Source organism: Corylus avellana, chromosome 3 (assembly GCF_965113065.1).
Source record: "Corylus avellana chromosome 3, dhCorAvel1.hap1.2, whole genome shotgun sequence".
Lineage (NCBI taxonomy): Eukaryota > Viridiplantae > Streptophyta > Magnoliopsida > Fagales > Betulaceae > Corylus > Corylus avellana.
Window position 1 is genome coordinate 29,407,080 of NC_142492.1, and position 21,118 is coordinate 29,428,197.

At 35.6% G+C, this 21,118-nt stretch overlaps 2 protein-coding genes across 7 annotated transcripts; both read right to left on the bottom strand.

Moving 5' to 3' along the window:
* Positions 1–2,136: 2,136 nt before the first annotated feature.
* ASML2 (activator of spomin::LUC2) lies at positions 2,137–3,785 on the bottom strand. Its single transcript, XM_059588457.2, has 4 exons — positions 3,251–3,785; positions 2,869–3,009; positions 2,630–2,785; positions 2,137–2,505 (listed from the first exon to the last, which is right to left on the bottom strand). The coding sequence occupies exons 1-4, from the start codon at positions 3,659–3,661 to the stop codon at positions 2,431–2,433; spliced, it is 783 nt and encodes a 260-aa protein (XP_059444440.2). The 5' UTR covers positions 3,662–3,785; the 3' UTR covers positions 2,137–2,430.
* Positions 3,786–9,889: 6,104 nt separating this feature from the next.
* Positions 9,890–18,659, bottom strand: LOC132176180 (uncharacterized protein At4g15545). 6 transcript variants are annotated; one of them, XR_015911798.1, is made up of 11 exons: positions 18,216–18,658; positions 17,481–17,549; positions 15,688–15,741; positions 15,461–15,524; positions 15,229–15,303; positions 14,218–14,475; positions 13,889–13,934; positions 13,610–13,688; positions 13,370–13,502; positions 10,839–10,980; positions 9,890–10,172 (listed from the first exon to the last, which is right to left on the bottom strand). XR_015911798.1 is itself a non-coding variant. In XM_059588314.2 (10 exons), the coding sequence occupies exons 1-9, from the start codon at positions 18,489–18,491 to the stop codon at positions 13,410–13,412; spliced, it is 1,014 nt and encodes a 337-aa protein (XP_059444297.2). In that variant the 5' UTR covers positions 18,492–18,658; the 3' UTR covers positions 10,528–10,980; positions 13,370–13,409. The 6 variants fall into 6 exon arrangements, 4 of the variants coding, with proteins under 4 accessions (XP_059444297.2, XP_059444299.2, XP_059444298.2 ...); XR_009439498.2 differs by lacking the exon at positions 9,890–10,172 and adding an exon at positions 10,188–10,275; XM_059588314.2 differs by lacking the exon at positions 9,890–10,172 and having other exon boundaries at positions 10,528–10,980.
* Between the last annotated feature and the right edge of the window lie 2,459 nt (positions 18,660–21,118).

A 21,118-nucleotide genomic window follows, 5' to 3' on the forward strand; every position in this document is an offset into this window, starting at 1 on the left:
CGCGTGTGCTCGAGCGCATGTGCGCTCGAGCTCTTCAGTTGTGGGCTCGATCCTAGTGCTTCCAATAGCTTCTCAAAGTGCGTTTTAAGCTAAAATTCAATTATATTTTTTGTATCTTTATTAAATACTTGAAAACACTAAAACAATACAAAATTAAACAAATAATAATACTAAATAATTAACATATGCAAGTTAAAGAATTTAATTGTGCAACATTCAGCACTCATCGATCAATGTAAGGTGCCCTTGTGGTTGGAGGGGCTCAAGGAGCAGTGATTTGACACGCCATTTAATTTATGTATGTCGCTATCAAAGTTTAGCAATCGCCGGTCTCGATCTCGGTCTCGGTGGTGATCTTCTTCGAACTATGAGGCGACTCGAGACACTTCTTTGTGAATCGTTCTGCTAGCTAATTGCGAGCATCTCGTGAATGGGCCGCCAATGGGTTGTAGGCGTTTTGTAGGATGGCCTTGTTTCGTATGAGTAAAGACGTATGCATCAGGTTGTCTCGAGTGACTGGTTGATAGAGGGCTTTTGGCGGGCTGGCCCATGTCCCAACAAGCATTATCAATGGAAAGGTAGAGTTGATACGGAGCAGAGAAGTGTGGGAGTGTTGGGAAGTAACTATCGTTATATCATTTATCTTTATCTATTATGTTGTTTGTCATTTATCATTTAGTAGTAGTTGTTATCTTCTATAGAAGGAATCGGGATGAGAGCCAAGTAGTTGTAGTTGAAGGAGATTCTAGTTAAGTTTGGTATAATTAAGTAGGTAGGTTTTTTTTTTTTTTTTTTTGAAGAAGAAGAAGAAGAATAGGTAGGTGTGTTAAACAAGGAGAGTAGTTAGTGAGAAATATTATGTAGCACCTCGTGCGTATGCTTAGTGGAGTATTATTCAATATAATTCTATTCCTCACATACATATCTTCCATCATTCACCACCCACATTAATAATCGTAATCTATCACAATTGCCTGATCGAGATATATTTCGGAGATGACAACCATTGATAGAGCTGATTTTGTTAACAAAGGTGTTGAGTAATTAATAATTACGTCGGAACAATTAGCTTGATCTTCTCAACTGGTGAGGTGGTAAATGCCATTAATATATAGGCTCCAACGTGAAATGGTTTTCAGAAAATGATTTCCGCATTTTACGGTGTTTACTGCGACGTAAAATAGTGGTCAATGCAAAATATTTTCCTTTTGACTAAAAATTCTTCTTTAATTTTCGAAAAATGGTTTACGGCTATAGATAGACCCTGCCAAGACCCGCCTGGGACTTGATCGGGACTCGCCCAGGACCCGCTCAAGACCGGGCTAGGACCTGCCCCGAACCTGACTGAACCTGAACGGGACCCACTCAAACCTGCCCAAGACCCTCTCCTGGGACTTGACCGGGACCCGCCTAGGACCTGCCCGGAACCCCATCGAGACTTGATCGGGATTCGCCCAGGACTCGTCGGAAAATATTTTCGGCGGAAAACATTTTCCTTGTAAACGATTTCTTAGAAAACATTTTCTGGTATTTGGCATGTATGGAAAATCAGGTGGGTCCCGGTTGCCGGAAAACATTTTCAACTAAAAACATTTTCCGGTATTTGGTATGTACGCAAAATCATATTAAACACTAAATTATGAAAATGTCCTTATCGGGTCTTGGGCGGGTCCTGCCAGGGTCTCGGGCTAGCCCCGACGAGGTCTTGATATGGTCTAGGCGGGGTCTAGGCTGGTCTCGGGTGGGTCCTTGCGGGACTCACTTCAGACAACTTTAAGACTTGATCATGACATTTTCGTAATTTAGAGTTTAATATGATTTAATTACAAAATATATAAAAAAATAAAAAAATAAAAAAAAATTGATTTTCCATGTGCGCAATAAACGCCATAAAATGTTTTCGGCAGAAAACATTTTCAGGAAAAATGACTTCTCTGAAAATATATATATATATATATATATATATATATATATATATATATAAGAGTTGAATTTCAGATTATGAATTTGCAACTGGATTGTAAAATACAGCGGACCAACCAACTAATAATATCCATGAGACAAAAATCTTCAAATTCAAAGGAATTTCATATTAGATTTAACCCCAAATGTGAATTCTACGTAAAGAAACCCATATAAAAACACAGCAATCAGACCAGCCATGCATGTTTTGTAAATTATAGCAAAGTTTACACGTGCTTATCAAAGCAATAAAGTGAAAGAGAAATTTGCATACAAAAAGTGAGCTTTTTCCCTTTGGATCAATATCCATTTGCCAATTAATATATTCCAAAGTAAACTCAATATATATATATAATCTCAATATTTTGCCTGGTACGTAAGACTACGTTCATGAGGAAAATAAGAAAAGAAAAAAGGCATGCCCTATTTAAACGGTCCCTACGTTACTTGTCAATTTGCATATCCATATCACCCAGCAATATATGGTAAATACATTAAACTTGCCATTGCCTCTTGCAGCCAGTCGTCGTCGTCCGTTTTTATCTGCAAAATATTATCCCCCAATATTTAAACAAAATGATATATATATATACACATATATGATCCTGGAGATGAATTAAAACACATTAATTAAATAATTAATTAGTGGAGGAAGTAATTAAAGTACCTCGGTGGCATCACTACTACAGTAGGATTCCTGCTTGTGAGGATCGTCATGGTCGTTGTTGATGACAAGCATTCTTTCTTGACAGAGTTCACTGTTCCTTGCAAATCTCCCACGAACTCTAACTCTCCTGTCAGCGAGGGTCTTCCGACATGCATACTGTAATTGTCTTCCATTATTTTTTTTTTATTTTTTTTTATTGGGTCGCTAAATAAACGCAAAAGCAAGCAAGAATACCTTACCTTGATGGTTTTGTTGAAGTTCCTTTGGTTTCTCTTTTTCAAATATCTTACAATCCTTTCCTTCCTTTCCTCCTCCGAGTACCGTCCAACTTTGATATTTGATTCTTCCATCGCAGCCGGTTGATTACCTTGAATTCCTCCCTACAACCCAAAATAAATAATTAATTAATTAATTAATGCTGAATAATATCTAAAATCATTTTCCACTTTCTTTGAAAAAACAGTCGTGGAAGATCCGATACAAGTTCCTTTTTTCTCGATATGTATCGATCATCGCATTAATATATATATATATATATATTAATGCGCACATAAACACAATGATGGGTTTGAAGTAAGTATATATATATATATATATATATATATATATATATATATATACCCATGAGTTGTTATCCCCAGCCGCAGGATAAAGCGGCTTAAACTCGTCGAGAAATCCACAACAATACTCCTCCCTGAAGTGGCACATATTGGGTTGGAGGGCGGCACCAAAATTATCAACCCCTGCAGGCATCATCCCACACAAATCCACTTTATAGTGGTCGGACAATGAGGGAACGGCGAGGTCCGATGTCTCTAGTTTCCCGCCGGCGCCGGGATACGATGATGTCATATCCGATTGTGGCGACACGACAACATGATCCAGCAGAGCATTATCAAATAATGGCACTAAGCTTTCCTGACTCCACATTGGACCACCAAAAGCCACACCCAAAGTGGGTACTGTAGAAAACTCAGAAAGATGACTAGGAAATGTGCTGTCGGAGTAGAATTGAGGATTAATGGAAGCCATTAATGGGGGATATATGGAGATGGAGGAACGTATATATATATAGAGAGAGAGAGAGGGTATATAATATATAATATATAATATAATATAATATACAATATAATATGAAATAATAAAATAAAATGGATTAGATAGATCTTCACACTCGCTCATGATCACCCTGTTCTGTGAAAGCCTTGAATATATAGGATTGTGGGAGTGCAAGTTGGTGTGCAGCTTTTAGGACGGTTAATTAGGTGAGGGGGGCACACTTGTTAAAGACATTATTAGCTGTCACACTGGGTTAAGTGTTTACTTACTGTTTGGAAAAGCTGTAAACGCGTGAATTTGCTAACTGATTCAACCAAATCTGTTTTAATTTGTTCATTTTCTAACCCTAATATCCCACACTAGTACTCTAATTAGAATGGCAGCGTTGCCAGTTATTGGATATTTCACCTAAATACGGTTGGTTGTTCTACTGTTACTTCAATTCTTTTGATTTTTTTTCTTTCTTTTTCCAAATTAATTGGTGGAAATTTGATTCTATCAACACTTTATTAATTGTACAAATTAACTCTACCTACTACTTTTGAAAAAACATTCAAAAACCCAATCGGAGATGAGCGTTGTAAATTTACCATAAGAAGTGATAAATATGTTAAATAATAAACTACTATTTAGTCTCAAAGGAGTAGCTCAATCGGCTATGAATCACGCATCATGAAACTTAATTGAAAAACGATGGTTAAGATTTGATGAAATTTATTTAGTGATGAATGCTTTTTGACTCAACTAATTTTAGCCCTAATCCATTTGAATAAATAAAAGAAATTGATTTATCTTGATCCATAGAGGCCCTCCTCCTCATGTGAATACTATTCTTATATATATATATATATACTGTTTAAAGCAGTATACCCCTAAAGATGTGACCTACTTATAGACAAGGAATCCAACACATGGGCTTGTAACATCATGCCTCCACAAGTACAACATATATCCCCCAAATTTGTATTCCTTAACTTGCCCATTTTTTACCACACTATTATGTTTCATCCTCTCCTGTTTATAGTGTATATCCATTCATGATTAGGATTTCTACGAACAAATGAAATACCTGTCCCAATAACAAAAAATAATAATAAAATATTATTTAAAATAAAAATAAATTAATTAATAAAAAAAATAAAAAGTGGTTGGCCACTTCATCTTGGCCATAGGGGATGGCCGGACCACCCCATTTAAGCTGCGGGTGGCTTGAGAGCCACCTCCAATGGTCGGCCAGGGGTGGTCGGGCCACCCCCAAGGGCCAAATGAAATTTTTTTTTTCGCTTGGCCCTTGAGGGTGGACAGATCATCCCAAGGGCCATGGGATGGCTTCGGCCACCCCAAACCGGCCGGCCTAGGAGTGGCTTCGGTCTGGGGTGGCCAAATTCACCCCCAAGCCCAACTGAGGTGGTCCAACCGGTCTAGGGTGGCCGAAGCCACCTCCATGGCCCTTGGGGGAGGTCCGGCCACCCCCTATGGATAAGATGGGGTGGTCAGCCACTCCTTTTTTTTTATTATTATTTTTTAAAAAAAAATCTTAAATAATATTTTATTTTATTTGTTAGCGAGACAGGTGTCCCATTTGTGACTCTAGGATTTTTGAGAAGAAATTATAACCATAAACTAGATATTTTTTAATTCATTTTGGACCGAAGAGGATCTTATTCCGTTGAATAGTCCTTTATCGAAGCTTTGTTCTGAATTTGAAGGGGTATCTGGTTCAAAACAACTATGTCTTAGAAAAGTACACACAAGATACATTTAGCACGATCTTTTGTTATCTCTAAAGATTCCTAGCTTTTCTTCTTACCAACTCAACCATGCATATATATATTATATATACAAAATCGACCTAATTTTGGAGTGCAACTTGGTAATGTAAATAGATGAAGATCGAGTATTTCTTTTTGATTTATTTTCAATCTGCAGGGAGGCTTCTAGCTCAAATGTTTAACATTCTCTGGCTATTTGCCACAAAAAGCGAAGTAAGAGATGGAGAGAATGGAAGATTTTTTCAGACAGTACATATATAGTATCAGGTGCTTCTGCGCGCTTACCCTTTTCATCCCATCACGTAACATTGCCACCCTACCCACTTGCATCTATCAAAGCCGGTTTCCTTTGTTTCACATGAAACTTTTTAAGTAAAAAAGATGATAAAACACAGTTTTCTTTACCTTTGACTTTTGGAGGTCATGGCTGATCAAAATTGGTGACTCGGGATTACAAGTGCAGGCTGGTTCTTTAACTTTGAGGTCATGGCTTACTAGTTAACTGGACCGAAGAGATTGCCAATAACCCTACTGAAATGGTCAATGCCAGTTTTGAGGGAGTTATACTAATTAACGAGCTGCAACAACTCACCGAGCATATAGCAGCATTGAACCGGTCCTTATCTCGGTTGATAGACGACTGATGTTTGCCATTCTTTATGACCTTACAAAAGGCTTTAGAATGGAATGAATAGTGCGAGATCGAATGCCTTCACAAAGTTGAAAAATTACATGAGAAGTCCACCACTACTGTGGGAACCATGACCTGGTGATGACACAAACCGCGGTCAGCTAAGCTTTAATTCGGAATAGTTCTCATTTGAGTGTCATCCAAGGGGTACATAGAGATCCGTAGCAAGCATACCTAGCATAACTCCTATAGGTCGATCAAGTCGTCCTGGCAAATTGGGGCCAGCTGACTCCGCAATATGTAGCAAGGCCTAATTGGCCCAACAAAAGGCCCATTTCCCCAAAAAGTAGACTTCGCCCCAGCCCAAGACCCAAACATATTAAACAGCGTACACACTAGAACCCCTACCTTTGCTTGCGCCCCAAATGGCAATGAACTACATAAGGAATCTAGATCCACCCCATTAACGACTTGCCAATTAAGAATGAGGGTTAATTGCTTAGCATTCCATCACTTTTTCTCAGACCTTTTCTAAATGATCTGGACCCCACATTCATATATATATATATATATATATATATATACATAATGGATCAGATCATCTGAGAAAAGGAATTTGAGAAAAAGTGTTAAGATATCTAGTATTATCCATTAAAAATATACAAAAAAAGAAAGTAAACCGTTGGCAGTCTTCTCTCTAGGTAAAGCCAATCAAAGTCCAAAATGACCTGCCTTTTGAAACCCGCTAAACCCACCACATTCAATAGGTGATCCCTACGTTCGACGACACTTGCCTTACACATCTAATTTACCAACTCAAAACAGCCTCTATAAAAGGTAAGAAAAATTGTAGGGCAAGTACATTCTTCCTACTTGTTCTCTTACTTGCATTTTTCTTAATGAATAACTTCTATAAGGTCTTGGTACAAACCAAACCCTTTGTGCCCTTCAATAATAAGTTGACACATCAGCCTAGAACAACAAATGACTTTATCATGAAAACACCATAATTGACCTCTTTGATCACTTATGGACCAAAAAACCCTCATCATTTACCTATTAGCTCTCACCTCTCTCTAAAGAAAAACCTCATTGCAGCAACCCACACCGAACGCCAACCCAGCAAGAAGCTGCAACACCCATTACACCTCAATCAACCCCACCAAGATGCCAAATACAAGGCAAACAAGAACAATCAAACCAAAACAATCTTCAATTCAAAAAAATAAATAAATAAATAAACGAAAACAGTCTAATCAATACCCCAGTTCAAATCGCTATATTTACAACATAATTCCTTCAAAAAAACCTTTACCTTTAATACAAAATGAGAGAGGAGAGAGGAGAGCAGATTTGCTCTACCCACAATGCATTTTCCAGAAATCTTTGCAAACTGAGTACTTCCAATCTCTAGTTTTCATGAGTTCTTTGATCTATCTCCTCTCTTCACTAAAACAAACGTTTTTTTTTTTCGTCCTCCAAACTCATAACTACTTTAGTTACAAGGGTTTATTTTTCGCCTCTGTAACTATTTGAGAACATTGGGTCCATTTTCATCTGGTCTTTTTTTTAAAAAATAATCTTAACTATTTTCATTGATGTTTTGTGTTTTGTCTTGGATATTGATTCAAATAAAAATGAGGGAGAGACAGATAATTGTGGCAAGAAGGTGAGATAATACGTAAAAGAGGAGGGTTTTTTTTGTCCATAAGTGATAAAAGAGGTCCAATATGGTGTTTTCACAATAAGGTTATTTGTTGTTCCAAGCTGATGTGTCAACTTATCATTGGAGAGCACAAATTAAGGGCTTAATTTGTGCCAAGACCATATAGAAGTCATTCTCTTTTTCTTATACTTACATTATGTTCATTCTTCTTATGAAATTCACATTCACTAACTTAAGCATTGAAAGTAGTTCCACAAGCATGCCACTTTGACCTTTGACCTTCTTGTAGGTCTCCGGCATTGAAAGTTTGACATGCATAATCATTGTTGGGACCAACTCAATTGCCATAATTAGATTTGAAGATTCATTTGGTAATTAGGTTGAGGCATTTTGTACTATTGTTACTTTTTTTGCCAACTAGTTTAAAAATAAATAAATAAATAACTAAATTAAAATTAAAAATAAAAAATAAATAAATAAATAAAAAGGTAAAGCTTGGAAAAGAAACCCAGCCCAACAATCTTGGTCAAAAGTATCATGCTCAAGCTTCTAGCTGTCTGGCGCATGTTTGTGCATCTTACTAAATTTCATCCTAACAAGACAAACAAGCCACCATTCTTTGCGTTTTATGCATCTATACCAGTTTTAAAATCCACTTGTTCAAGAACCTTTAAAGGTATACTGTCAACCTTGTGTTGTATCAATTAGACTTATGATTCGATGTCATTTTTGCTCGGGTAAAGAAACAGCTTTGGAGTTGGTTTATTGGGGGAAGAACCAAACAAGCCCTTAGGAGGGGTTGAGGTCTCAAAGGCCCAACATGGTCATGTTATTGGTGCAGTGGTGCACGTTGCTTAGAAGTGACCCTAGCCTGATTTTGGGGCATAAGATCACTGCAGCACCCACAATTTTTCATGTATTCTATCATTTGCAATATTCCCTCCTACTCCCTGGTACACTTACTTTTGTTTTTCTCAGCAAGCTTTGATTCTCCTTCAAAGATTTGTCTGCACTTTTAGCTACATATACATTTTCTCTGTTGCATCTCTGCTTCGTATTCCCTCCCAGTCCAAACGCAATCAGACTGCTTTTGATCTTGTTCGCAATCTTTTTGAGTGATATGGATAAGTAACTCATATGTACGAGAATCACAAGGCGTCTTCAGTCTCCCCTCCCCCCCTAAAAATCATTATATATATATATATATATCAATTATTTCAGAATCCATAGCGATTTGTCTGCACTTTTAATTCCTTGGATCTGAAGATTTAAGAAAACGCTATGGATTCTGAAATAATTGATATATATATATATATATATCAATCAATGCCTTTACTCAACTTTCAATTATTTCGGAATCCATACCGTTTTCTTAAATCTTAATCCAAGGAATTAAACTGGAGTGTTGCCCATCATGCATACCACATGATAAAAATTTTGTAGGCCATAAACACTTTATTCCCCTAATCTTTTTTCCCTTTTTCACAAGACTGTTGCTCATAAAAGACGTGAGAAAAATTCTGATTGGCTGACCCTTCAATCTGGTTATACAAGACCATCAAGGGTCTAAAAAACCTATTCAGAATTGTTTAAAAAATATACTTTTAACCTCTTAAACTATAACTCATTCTGCAATTACACTTTCAAACTTTAAAAATGATATCAAAGCCCCACACACTACCATCATGTGTCAAAATATTCTCAAAATACCCTTGAAGTACTAAAAAAACAAAATTAAAAATATATAATTATAACTATTTGAAAAAAAAAAAAAAAAAAAAAAAAAAATTGAGACTAATATGAAAAGGGCCACCACTTTTTAGAATTTTCAATTTTTTATGTTTAACTTTTTAATAATTTTAATTTTTTTAAATAGATATTTTTGAATAACTTGAAGAGCATTTTGAAGAGAAAAAAAATGCAAGTGTCTAATTTGGCAACGCGATATTTTTTAGGACAATTGAAAGTTTGAAGGTGTAAGTGCAAAATGAATTATAGCTCAAGCGACTAAAATATACTTTTGAAATGAAGTTTTTTAAAATTAAAATAAATAAATAAATAAAGACTCTTTTTAACTTTAAAAACTCTATTTCCAAACGCAAACATGCTCTAACAAGCCTGACCAAAGGAACTACATATAAATGCAACAATGCGTACCACCCACCATCTCAAGGGAAAATATTGAAAGATTACATGCTTAAATCTAAAGGCAGGATGTAAAGCGTGGACGGTTGACATAAATCACAAGTTTTTAGATCATAGAAGCATCACGATTCACGACTCTTGACACGCTGCCTAAAGTCTCTTCCAAGGCATAAGCCTTTGTATGCATATATGCAGCATTTGTACAAAATATGAGACAATCGTTGACATCCCCAGATATGTGACGATGTACTAGCAAATCAATCTGCAAACCTAATGGCAGAAAGACACGAAGGATGGAGGCTAACATATCAATTCCAAGTTTTCATGTCTTAGCACAATTCAAAGGCTCTTTGAATGGGTACACGAAGTAACACTGAATTAGAGAAGTTTCTTATCATTAAAAAAATTGAAAAAAAAAAACAAAAAAAAGCCTAATAATGTATGCATTTGCATTATTGGTACAAAATGAAACAATCATCCATTGCCCTCACACTTGTGCACGTGTACGAAATGACCAAAAAAGGAAGACAACAACAAAGACTATCACAAGATCTAGGACATTTCTGTCACAACATTGTCTGGAATAACACTCGGCATTCAACAAGTAGGGTAATGTAAGCAGATGTCTATTATTATTATTTGGTCATAGCAATATGAATACAAAGTTGAGTAAACTAAAAGTGAACAGCATTCCATGTTGATAGGTGATGATGAAACCAAAGCAATTTGAGATGCACGTTAGAGCAATCTCTAACAGCTAAACATGGATGAATTGATGAGAGAGAGAACATAAATAATATAAGATGCATTGAAGAGAATTCCTCTCTACAAGAAATTTTGATAAATGAAAATCTTTTTAAGGGAGCGTCAATAAGTACTCTTAGATAACTGAGCAGGTAATGCAAAACCGAAAGCACTTATTTACATATAGCATACCTGCATTAAATGGGAAAAATATCAAAGCCTATAAAACCGTACTCTTGCTCACTCAACTATAGCTGCTAAAATGGATGCTGATCACACGTCTAGAAATTGGATGGCACACTCAAAGCAGCTGGGAACAAGCTTGGTCCACAACCTGCCAAACAGTAATCGGCATTGACCAGCAATTAATAATAGTCATCCAAAATCCCAACACATAAATTCAATGTTTCAAGGTCCTTAATCAAAATTCTAAACTATGTAATTTATTTTCAAACAACATAGAGTTTTCTTTCAAACTGGGTTAGAGGAATTTCCTCCAACCTATTATATAAAAATGACATACGTCACTTTCATGTGAGAAGTACATGTTTTTTAAATAGCATGTAAGAAGTACATGCTTTTTGAATAAAATTTAATCCAACTTTGTCTTTGTAATTAAAAAAAAGTATGTGCTTCTCACATGTAGAGGACACATGTTATTTTTATAGAATAGGATGAAGGAATTTCCTCCAATTCAATTTGGAAGAAAACACTGCCCATATAAACCGCCCTTTGCGCTATTAATGAAATTGAATTAGTTATAAAAAATAAAAAATAAAAAGACAAATACAAATTACATAAGAGTGGGGAAACGGGTCCAGCATGTGGATTCACTCAAAGTATCAATAAACAAGTCTTTGTTATTGTCCAAGATCATGGAATATCTAGGTCTGAAATGCTTTAAGTTGCAGTAACTTGAGGCTGTCTGTTCACCATGGCACCAACTCTCAGGCCATACCAAAATGTACTGAATGATACATCTCAGTATCAGATGAGAATAACACAAGACATAATTTCAAAATGGGTCTTGTTGAGATTGCTGGTAAACATATCATGGCAGCCATTTTATTGTCACTTTGCAAGATATTGCTGATACATATTGTTGCTATTTATTTATCATACAAACATCTCATCAAGACATAAAATTAACTCAGCTAAACTATAGTGAAATTAGATCCATGGATCCTTTCTCAGCTAATTGAGGTCAGCCACATTGAACTTTTTCCACCATTCTAACAAATCCGAGCTCTCCTCATTTCCCTGTTTATCACACCCTTCTTCTCTACTTCTCCCCATGCTATTTTAAGCATCCCTCTACTCCTTTAACTCCTTCAGCTCGAATCAAATCCCCTTACCCTTGCGCGTCTTCATATTTAATCTAAAAATAGCTATGTTATAAACCCTAGATGGAGGAATAATATAACACAACCAAGTTCAAAATTAGCATATTTTATTCTGAGGTCCTGCCTGTCTTAATCATTCTCTCCAAGGAAACAAAAAGAATCAATATACATTGAAATTTTTGTCCCTATGAGCAATAGTTGAAAAGCATCGATCAATATCACAAGTACATCAAAACATAGAGCTCCATACACTATAACAAGCAGTAAATAAAGCAAAAATACAGCAATTATAGCTATGGCTCCCAATGAGCCAAGCCAATATCAATCTTCAGCTGTTTGAGCTTGATCAACCAGAAAATACACAGCTCAAGGTTCAGTATGTTAGCTTGAGCTCGGCTCAATATAATTTTGTGAAGCTCAAGCTCGGTCACTTAAGTTAAGCAGCCTTTATTGGCTTCAAGTTGATTCATAATCAACTACAGAAAAATGTAAGTAGACAATTAGTTGAAGAAAAAAAATCATATTTTTTACAACTTCAAGACAATTGGAGATACTTCTATAAATATTGAACATAAAATAATGTAAAAAATTAAATAATTTGAATCTTAGTGAATTAGATAGATGTCATATAAACTAGAGTAATGTTATTACTCTTCAGGCCCATTTGTCACACCTATGTGATAACAGCTGATGTGGCATGTTTTAAGTGGCTTTTCTTTTCTTTTCTTTTCTTTTGGAAAACTTCACTTCAGACCCCTAAACTATCACGCGATTTGACATTCCCTCCAGACTTTGAAACCTCTCAATTTGGACCCCTGAATTTTCAATTGCAATCAATTTGAACCACTCCATCAAATTTAAAATGTTAAAAGTAATACAATGACGTTTATACTCCTGACTTTTTTATTACCCTTAATTTCAAATTAAAAATTAAAAATATATATTATAAAAAAGAAAATCACAAGGAGACCCACAGTTGGGCCACTTGGTAACCCCTTTTTTTCAAAAAAAAAAAATTCCATTTTTTTTTTAAATAAAAAGGAAATTGAAGGGTAATCTTGTCTTTTTAGGGTTTTAACGGCAAAAATTGACGCAATGGTTCAAATTGATTGTAATTGAAAGTTCAATAGTCCAAATTGAGAAGCTTCAAAGTTCGGGGGGTATGTCAAATCGCGTGGTAGTTTAGGGGTGTAAAGTGAAATTTCCCCCTGTTTTTTAATGGCCAACATGAGTGATAAATGGGTATGAAGAATAACATTTACTTAAGGTCTACCAAAAGGTGCAAATCACAATGGTACTAATGTGTGGAGCCTCAAAGAGGAACATCTGACACACACTCGTGAAGCCTTGTAATGGAAAGGTGTGAGAAGATAGACATACCACTTATTCAAAACCATCACAAGCAATGTACTTTTGAATTCTACTGTATGTTACGGTTTAGCAATCCTTGAAATGACAGGTAAAGGTCTTTGTTATCTGTCCCAAATATCTGTTCTGCTTTCCTTAGAGTTTCCTGAAAGGAAATGATTTCGAACCATTTAGTAGTTTGGTAAACAGTATAAGTGCAAGCAATTTAAGAGCATATAACTAGCAATTACTAAGCATTCAACAACTCATTACCTCTCGATTTTGCTTTTGAGCATTTAATTCCTTAATATTAGCCAGAAATGCACTGAACTGTTCGTATGATAGCCGACTTCTGGATTATATAAAAAAAAAAATTATAAGTAATCGAGATATCATTATAAGTATAAGGCTCTCCCAAGTACACAAAAAATATACATGAGAAAACACCTAGTTAGAAGGAGAAAAAAGATTAAGGAAATCAATGGCAAAGAGCCCCATTACAATTGTAATAAGTTACTCATTATATATTACAATAGAAATTATGGAACTTGCCTGGCTTGACGAAAGAACTCCTTTCCGTCGATTCGAGGAGTGCGCCCTACACATTTTTTTACCACAACTTAATGAAAGATTAATGAGAAGCAGAATGAAACAATCTGTAAATGTGACAGGCAAGAACTGCTCTGCAAGCTGTCATCTTCTATTACAGTCTATACTATAGAACATACACTGAATGTTTAAGCTAGCTGTAAGGAGATGGTAGGCTGATTGAAAATTGCATCAAAGCCCAAATAAGTTGCAAAATAAACTTATGTGCTTATGGGAAACAGAAAAAATCCCTCAAAAAGAATTGTACTCAAATAGCAATAACTCTTAAAAACCTGGCTGTGGACGTCCACGAGGAGGTGAGTTTGCTGCTGATGACTGCTGGCTTGATGGGTACCATGAAGACAACATAGTCCGTCCGTCATATGGCGGTTTTGCAGGAGATGTTGTACCAGAAGTTTTCTGGGGAGATCCAACAGCAGAATAACCTCGAGGGGACCCACTTGTGGAAATAATTTTTGGAGTTCCAGTTGGTGTAAGCCGTGGTGTGATATATGGAGTCATAGAAAATCTTTGCGCAGCATGCCTTGATACTGCAGACAAAAAGTAGCTTGAATGCAAAAACTTATAACCTCTAGTCACTAGTATAATTTCAACGCCCCTACTTGGTTTCATGACTCAATACTTAATTATATATAAGAAACTAAGCTGCCCCAAAATGTATATGCTTATATATAAATATGTTGCACATCTCCCGCGTACTTGAGGCTCTTCTTTTTAAAAAATAATATTATTACTTATCAAAATAAAACAATACAAAAGTGTATGCCTATGCAGAGAATAATGAAGGCATAGCAGACTGCACAATTCCTTCATCATGGAATTAAGAGTTTTCATATTACCAAATATCAATACTTAAAATAATTGTCTTTTTAATTGGTAAGTTAGAAATGCACCAAGTGGGTTTTGAACCCATAAGCTCATCCCCCATCCTGCTGATTTGGGAAAGCAACTAAAAATTATATTCATCATTCATTTCATTATGTTCCTACGATTTCCTATTAATTATTGCTTAAGGCTTTAATTTCTAGATTCTGAGATTTTAAGCAAATTCTTTATTTAGTGATAATAATCTGAGGTACTACACATGCCACTAGGATTAAGAAAATTATCATCATCATTGTAAAGCAGATATGCATGAAGGGAAACATAACAATATTGCTCACAAACAAAACTGATTTTTTTTCTTATGAATTATGTTTATTTTGTGTCTCAGAATATAATCAGAACAAAATTCTAAGCCATTGAAAGGGGACTCATAAAATAGAAAAGGCAAGTACAAATACCTTCATCAGTTACATTTACAATATTTGTTGAGCCACTGAAAGATTGATGTGCCATGTAGCCGTTTGCACCCTCATCTGTAAGCATTAGCAAAACACACAATGCCCACAGGTGGCAGGCAACATAAAAGAAACAAATGTGAGACCTTTGATGAAGAGCAAAACATTTTCTAAGCAATATCAGTCCATAACAGTAACATTTATCAAATGGCTCATGAATTCAGGTAAATAGTACCCTTATCAGGATATGCCTTGGGAACTGATTGGTCACAGGTTCCAATATCAACAGCTTCAGCTAGCTGTTAAATCAAAACACTAGCTAATTAGCGTCCCAAGAAAAAACGCTCAATGATCAATGCATATATCCATATAAATCACACAAAATGTCCATGTTGAGAAGGAACAGAAACTTAAATCATGGAAAGTATGAATAACCCAGATTGATAAGTTAGGAAATCTTACTGATGAATTATCATCATTCAGGGATAGCATCAGTTGTCTCTTAAATTGTTCCAACTGTCAATTCAAAAAAATATGGCAGCACTTGTATCACATGAGCTTGCAGCATCCACAATTTGATAGCGGTAGACAAATCAAATAAACCAAATAGACAGTAACAAAAGAAATAAACTCTGAACAGGAGAACAAGGAACAAGAAGGCAGATAGGTAGACCTAAAACAGCTGAACCCCTAAGCTGAAAATAGGTCAGTAAGTTTATCTCTCATGCAGTAGTCTAGCAAAGAGTTCCATCAGTACAGATAGAAGCATGATAAGATCAGATGGGATTAAATAAACATATGGATATAAATAGAAAAATTAATGAAAACGTGAAAATTCTATACATGTTATTCACACCAAGATGCTATTAACATCACAGACAATAAATTAAGTTCAACTTCTTGAACTAAATGAAGACAATCTAAAATATAGGAGAGGCCAACTATACAGATGCCAAACTTACCATCATACAAACAGTTCTTTGTGACAATTATTTTTATGAGATTATTCAAGGTAACCAGCTCAAAACAAGATCATGACAAATAGATTAGTCTATATTCAAAGTACTTCTGATATCTCACATTTGCTGGATATTTCAAAGGAAGTGACATTTCTATCTGTTTTACATCTATGACGTTTGTCATTACAATGTGGTCATGAAGCTTATTTCCTAGAAAGCAATTTTGTGGTAGTTTCAGTACTAAACCTTGGACTAAAACCTAGGATCTGATTAGCATTAATGAGTAATGACTGTTGTTTTAGTTAATTAAGTGAATGTTAGGTGTCAAATAATTTGTTCACCATTTGGTGGGAAGGTACATTGGAAGGAAAGAGAACCTACTTTCCCTCCATGTGATCAACTGCATAAGGAGAAAGGAGAGAAAGAAAACCAAATGGTGAGCTTAGGTTGGGAGAAAAAAGAAATCACCGCTCTTTCACTAGGTGCAGCCAAATTTTAACTCTCCTTTCTACACACCCTCCAGACAAAAAAAAAAAAAAAAAATAGTGGGCTGAGAGGAAATGAACAGCCATGGTTTATTTCCTAATAGCATACATACATTTAAGGCTTACAATTCAACTCCAAATACAACATGACCCAAAAATATGGAATCATCCACCCTTACAATCCAAATTTTCTGCGCAATATCAGTCCAGAATGACTAATAACAAAAAGGATATTCAATCAAGAGCTACTTCACCCTCTTCACTGAAGATACAGTTTAAGCAAGTCATGATGAGCCAACATATACTGATTTTAACTCATCTTGGGTTACCCAACACAACCAGAAAGATATTTTAGAGCTGCAGACTTCGTCAATAAGGTTTATGACTTAATGCCTTTTTTTTTTTTTTTTCCTTTTGTCAAGGAACTATTAACTTTACAATTTTGCAAAAGAAACGATTTACAACATGTAGCAGATCCTAACCATTTGTATAATTTTTTATGTTGACTATGACCAGACAAATTAGAAATATTGCTACTTTTGCATCAATTGAGCCAAAGTTACCATTCTATTCTGACGACTTTCTTTCCCAACAAAATCCATCTACTAGTTTTTTTAATCAATCATGGAAAAAAAAAAAAAAAAAAAAAGGCAGCAAAAACTACATGTGTCCGCTCTTTCAAGAGTAATTGTTTTGTTTTTCAATCAAAAAAGATGAGTTGCACAATATATGGAACACAAATTAAAATAACCCCATTAAATGAACACCAAGATGACTAAAATTAAACCACACACAAATATTGGCACCTCACCTTTGCCAAATCACGGCCAAGTTTCTTTGCAGTCATTGCCAAAGAATCCCGTTCCCTCGAAAGTTTCATCTTCAATCAAATAAAGAGATTTTAAAAAAATAAATAAAGAAGCAGCAAACATCAGTTTAAATTGCTTCAACCAGAAATTCAGATTCTCCATTATTTTGCTGAGAATGTAAAGGGAAAAAATGGTGATTTTTGAATTTTATATTATCTTATACCTCTTTATCCTTTAATTATGAAAATGATATAATATAAAGGCCAAAACTGATCTCTTTGCTTCTTCTCTATATTGGCGCTATAAAACCTGAGTGCAACCCATCCTAATATTAATTTCTTGGAGCGAATTTCACTCGATTGAGCTCCAACAGAGCAAAAGAGAAATCCACCCCTTTTTCCCAAATCCCAAAACTAGAAAAAACGACAAAAGTTCGGCAACACGCGAACAAAACCGCCGAGAGCAAAGACGTTTGCACCAAAATAGTGATCTTTAACCAAAATTCAGCACCCTGGCACAATGAATCGATTTATTGTTCCGAGCAAAACATAAAGCCAAAATGCTCAAAACTCAAAAACTTCCTTTTCGTTTTTTCTTCCAATTTTCTCCGCATCCAAATAGCAGGAAAGAAAAAAAATTTAAAAAAAAAAAAAAAAAAAACCCAGCAGCAAATCACTATTTAAAAAGATGAAAGTAATTAACCAAAAAAAAAAACACGAAAAAGAAGAAGGAGATACATTCTCATCTACTGCGTTTTTCAGTCTGGAATGGGCCTCCTGGTAAGCGTGGTCGAGGCTGGAGACCCTCTCCTCGAGCTCAACGACGAGGAGGTCCTTCTCATAGAGCTTGTGGCGCATGTGGGTGACCTCCGACTCCAGCTTCGAGACGCGCGAGGCTATGGCCATGGAGGTGATCTTCCGCGCGAGATCCAGCTGGTCGTACGGATCCGTCGGTATCACGGCCAGGATGTCGTCCCCTATGTTGAAATCCGGCTCGACACTGCTGTGCGACATACCTGATCACCGCTCCCTGGTGTGTTATCGTGAGAGATTTAGGGTTTGATAGCCTCGTGCGTGGGTATGGAGGTGGTGGTTGGTGTGGTTGCAGAGGATATAACAGCCAGGTGCTATCGCCTTTCTGACTTTGGATACGACGAATTTGTTTTTTTAATTCTTTTATGTTTTGCCTTGAAAAGATGATTGTTTCTGTTCGAAATTTTGAGGTTTCCCTCCAAAATGGGCACTAAAGCAACATTTTGTTTGCTTTAGAGCATTTTGAGGCACTATTCATTCTTTAGTTACCTACCTTTCTTTTTTAAACTTTAATCTTTGACAAGTTTAGCATAAGATAGCTCTTTGAAACATTGAGAAAATGAAACTTGGGGTTTATGATGTGTCTCAAGAAAGATGGTATTGAATGAAGGAGTTTCAGTACCCACTTCATTGTCATTAGACAAATTTGGAGTTGGCGGAAGCACAATTTGCTCCTTTTTTTCTTTCACCTTGTTGTTATCCAAAATTTTCTCACTCTTAATTGTGGTGGTGGTTTGGACATGCTTATGATTAGAATTTCTTACATCATCATTATCAATTATGTAGTGCCCTCTAGCCATCAGCTGACTTTCAAGCTGTTCTTCCTCTATTCTATTGAATTCAGCAACTAGATGACCGATCTGTCATTCCAACTTTGCAATTGCTTGAGTGTTGGCCATAGCAGCATCTTTGATCTCTTGCATGGCTTTGTCGGTTGGTTGCATGACCTGGTTAACTGTTTGCATGAATGCTTTGAAACTGTCTTCCAATGATAATTCTTGTGGAGGATAATTGCAGGATGAAATAATAGAAGATTGGTTATTGAACTACAGATATTCAAGATGCTGCAATTCATCAAATTGAGGAGCATAATTTCCTGTGGCCTAAGCTTGCTACGAGACATCATAATAGTTGCTCAAGTCCGGGTTATAAAAATTGAAATTTGATTCAAACCCTGAGCTGTCGAAAGAAGTGTTCATTTGCTCATAAGAAAAATTAGAAAATTGCCCAAATAATAGACAATTTCCAACCTAATGATGAGGATTGAAGTAGTATGAACATGATTCATGTGGGTTAAAAATGTGAGATGAGTTGGTAGGAGTGGGTGTCCTACAACTAGTTGAAACATGTTGCAACCAATTTTTGTTAAAATCATCTAAGGAATACATGCTCACTCTCACTCTTTAAAACAAAAACACATTTCCACATGAAAAATTAACTATTCTTCTAAAATTTAAAAACTTACAAAACGGACCAAAATTAATTTTTTGGCAAAAATTCAGCTACTGATCTGTCTTGGTGCAATCTGCGAAGGTGCGCTCGAGCGCAGGATGGGAGGGATCGAGCGCAGGTGCACTGATCCTTTAGTGATGTTGCCTGCAACGCTGGTGCGCTCGAGTTGCCGTGGGAGCTGGTCGTGCGTAGGTGAGCGCAAAGAAACCAGGTGTTGCTTTGTGTGCGAGTGCGCTCGAGCGTGCTGCAATTGCACTCGATTGCACTTGCGTTAGTGTGCGGGAGAAGATGCGGCAGAGGCTACAAAACAGTAACCAAAAAATCTTTTCTCCTTTTTTTTTGGTTAGAACACAAAAACAAAATAAAACCAAATTGCAAAATTAAAAAAATTCATAGCTATAACTAGTAGAAAGATAAAATCAATCTAGACATAAATTGTTTTCAAAAACCAATCCATTCATCGGCAACGACACCAAAAACTTATTGTGAAATTTTAATGATTGCAAGTACGAGGACGATCCCACATGGTATTGTGTTTTAGAAAACAATTTTTATTTAAACTAATTAAATTCTTAACCTAGTCACAAAAATTGAGTAATTTTTGAATTAAAAATAAACAAACATAAAGTGAAACAAGTTGAAATTAATCAATGGATGAATACTAAGGTTTTGGAATCGCCCCTTACAAACTCATACCAACAAATTTCAGGTTCATTAATATTTTCCAAAGTTTTCAACGACACATTTTATGTATGTTCTATTTTTGCTTAAAGGATTAATTAAATCATCAAAAGTATCCGTTCTTTGCACAAATCACAAAGGATACCCGATTTAAATTAAATCATCTAATGTATCCATGCTTTGCATAAATCACAAGGGATATTCAACTCAAACTAAATAATCCAATGTATCCGTTGAACAAATCACCATGGATATTCAATACTTAAACAAATGAACTAAGCAATCAATTAAAAGTGATCAACAATTAATTGAATATGAATAGAACAATCAGAAATACAATGCATATAATCGGAAGAATATCAATTTACATGAAAATTATTTGATCCTATTTATCTGTGAGGCTTTATCCTCAACCTTAGTTGGGAGTTTAGCCTTTCATGGTATTAAAAGAAAATACGACATAATTGAATCCATGAAGTATTGAGAAGCTTACAAAATTAAACACCAAAATTGAGAGCCCTTAAAACAAGGAAAACCCTACAATTTTCTTCCATCTTCTCTAAATTTTCTTCCTCTATAGCCCCCCCTTTTTTCTGTTTTATTATTATTATTATTATATATATATATATATATATATATATATATATATAGCTCTTTAGGTTTTTTTCTCAAAATAGCGCTGGGCAGAAAATTGT

Bases quoted from the DNA above. Each gene is read 5' to 3' on its own strand.
- LOC132176180 (XM_059588314.2), bottom strand. From the start codon at position 18,491: ATGTCGCACAGCAGTGTCGAGCCGGATTTCAACATAGGGGACGACATC. The intron at 17,550-18,215 runs GTATCTCCTTCT...ATTTGATTGAAG, and splicing joins AAAACGCAGTAGATGAGAAT to ATGAAACTTTCGAGGGAACG. The intron at 13,503-13,609 runs GTAATGAGTTGT...ATTTCCTTTCAG, and splicing joins CTCAAAAGCAAAATCGAGAG to GAAACTCTAAGGAAAGCAGA.
- ASML2 (XM_059588457.2), bottom strand. From the start codon at position 3,661: ATGGCTTCCATTAATCCTCAATTCTACTCCGACAGCACATTTCCTAGT. The intron at 3,010-3,250 runs GTATATATATAT...TTTGGGTTGTAG, and splicing joins CTGGGGATAACAACTCATGG to GGAGGAATTCAAGGTAATCA. The intron at 2,786-2,868 runs GTAAGGTATTCT...AGACAATTACAG, and splicing joins ACTTCAACAAAACCATCAAG to TATGCATGTCGGAAGACCCT.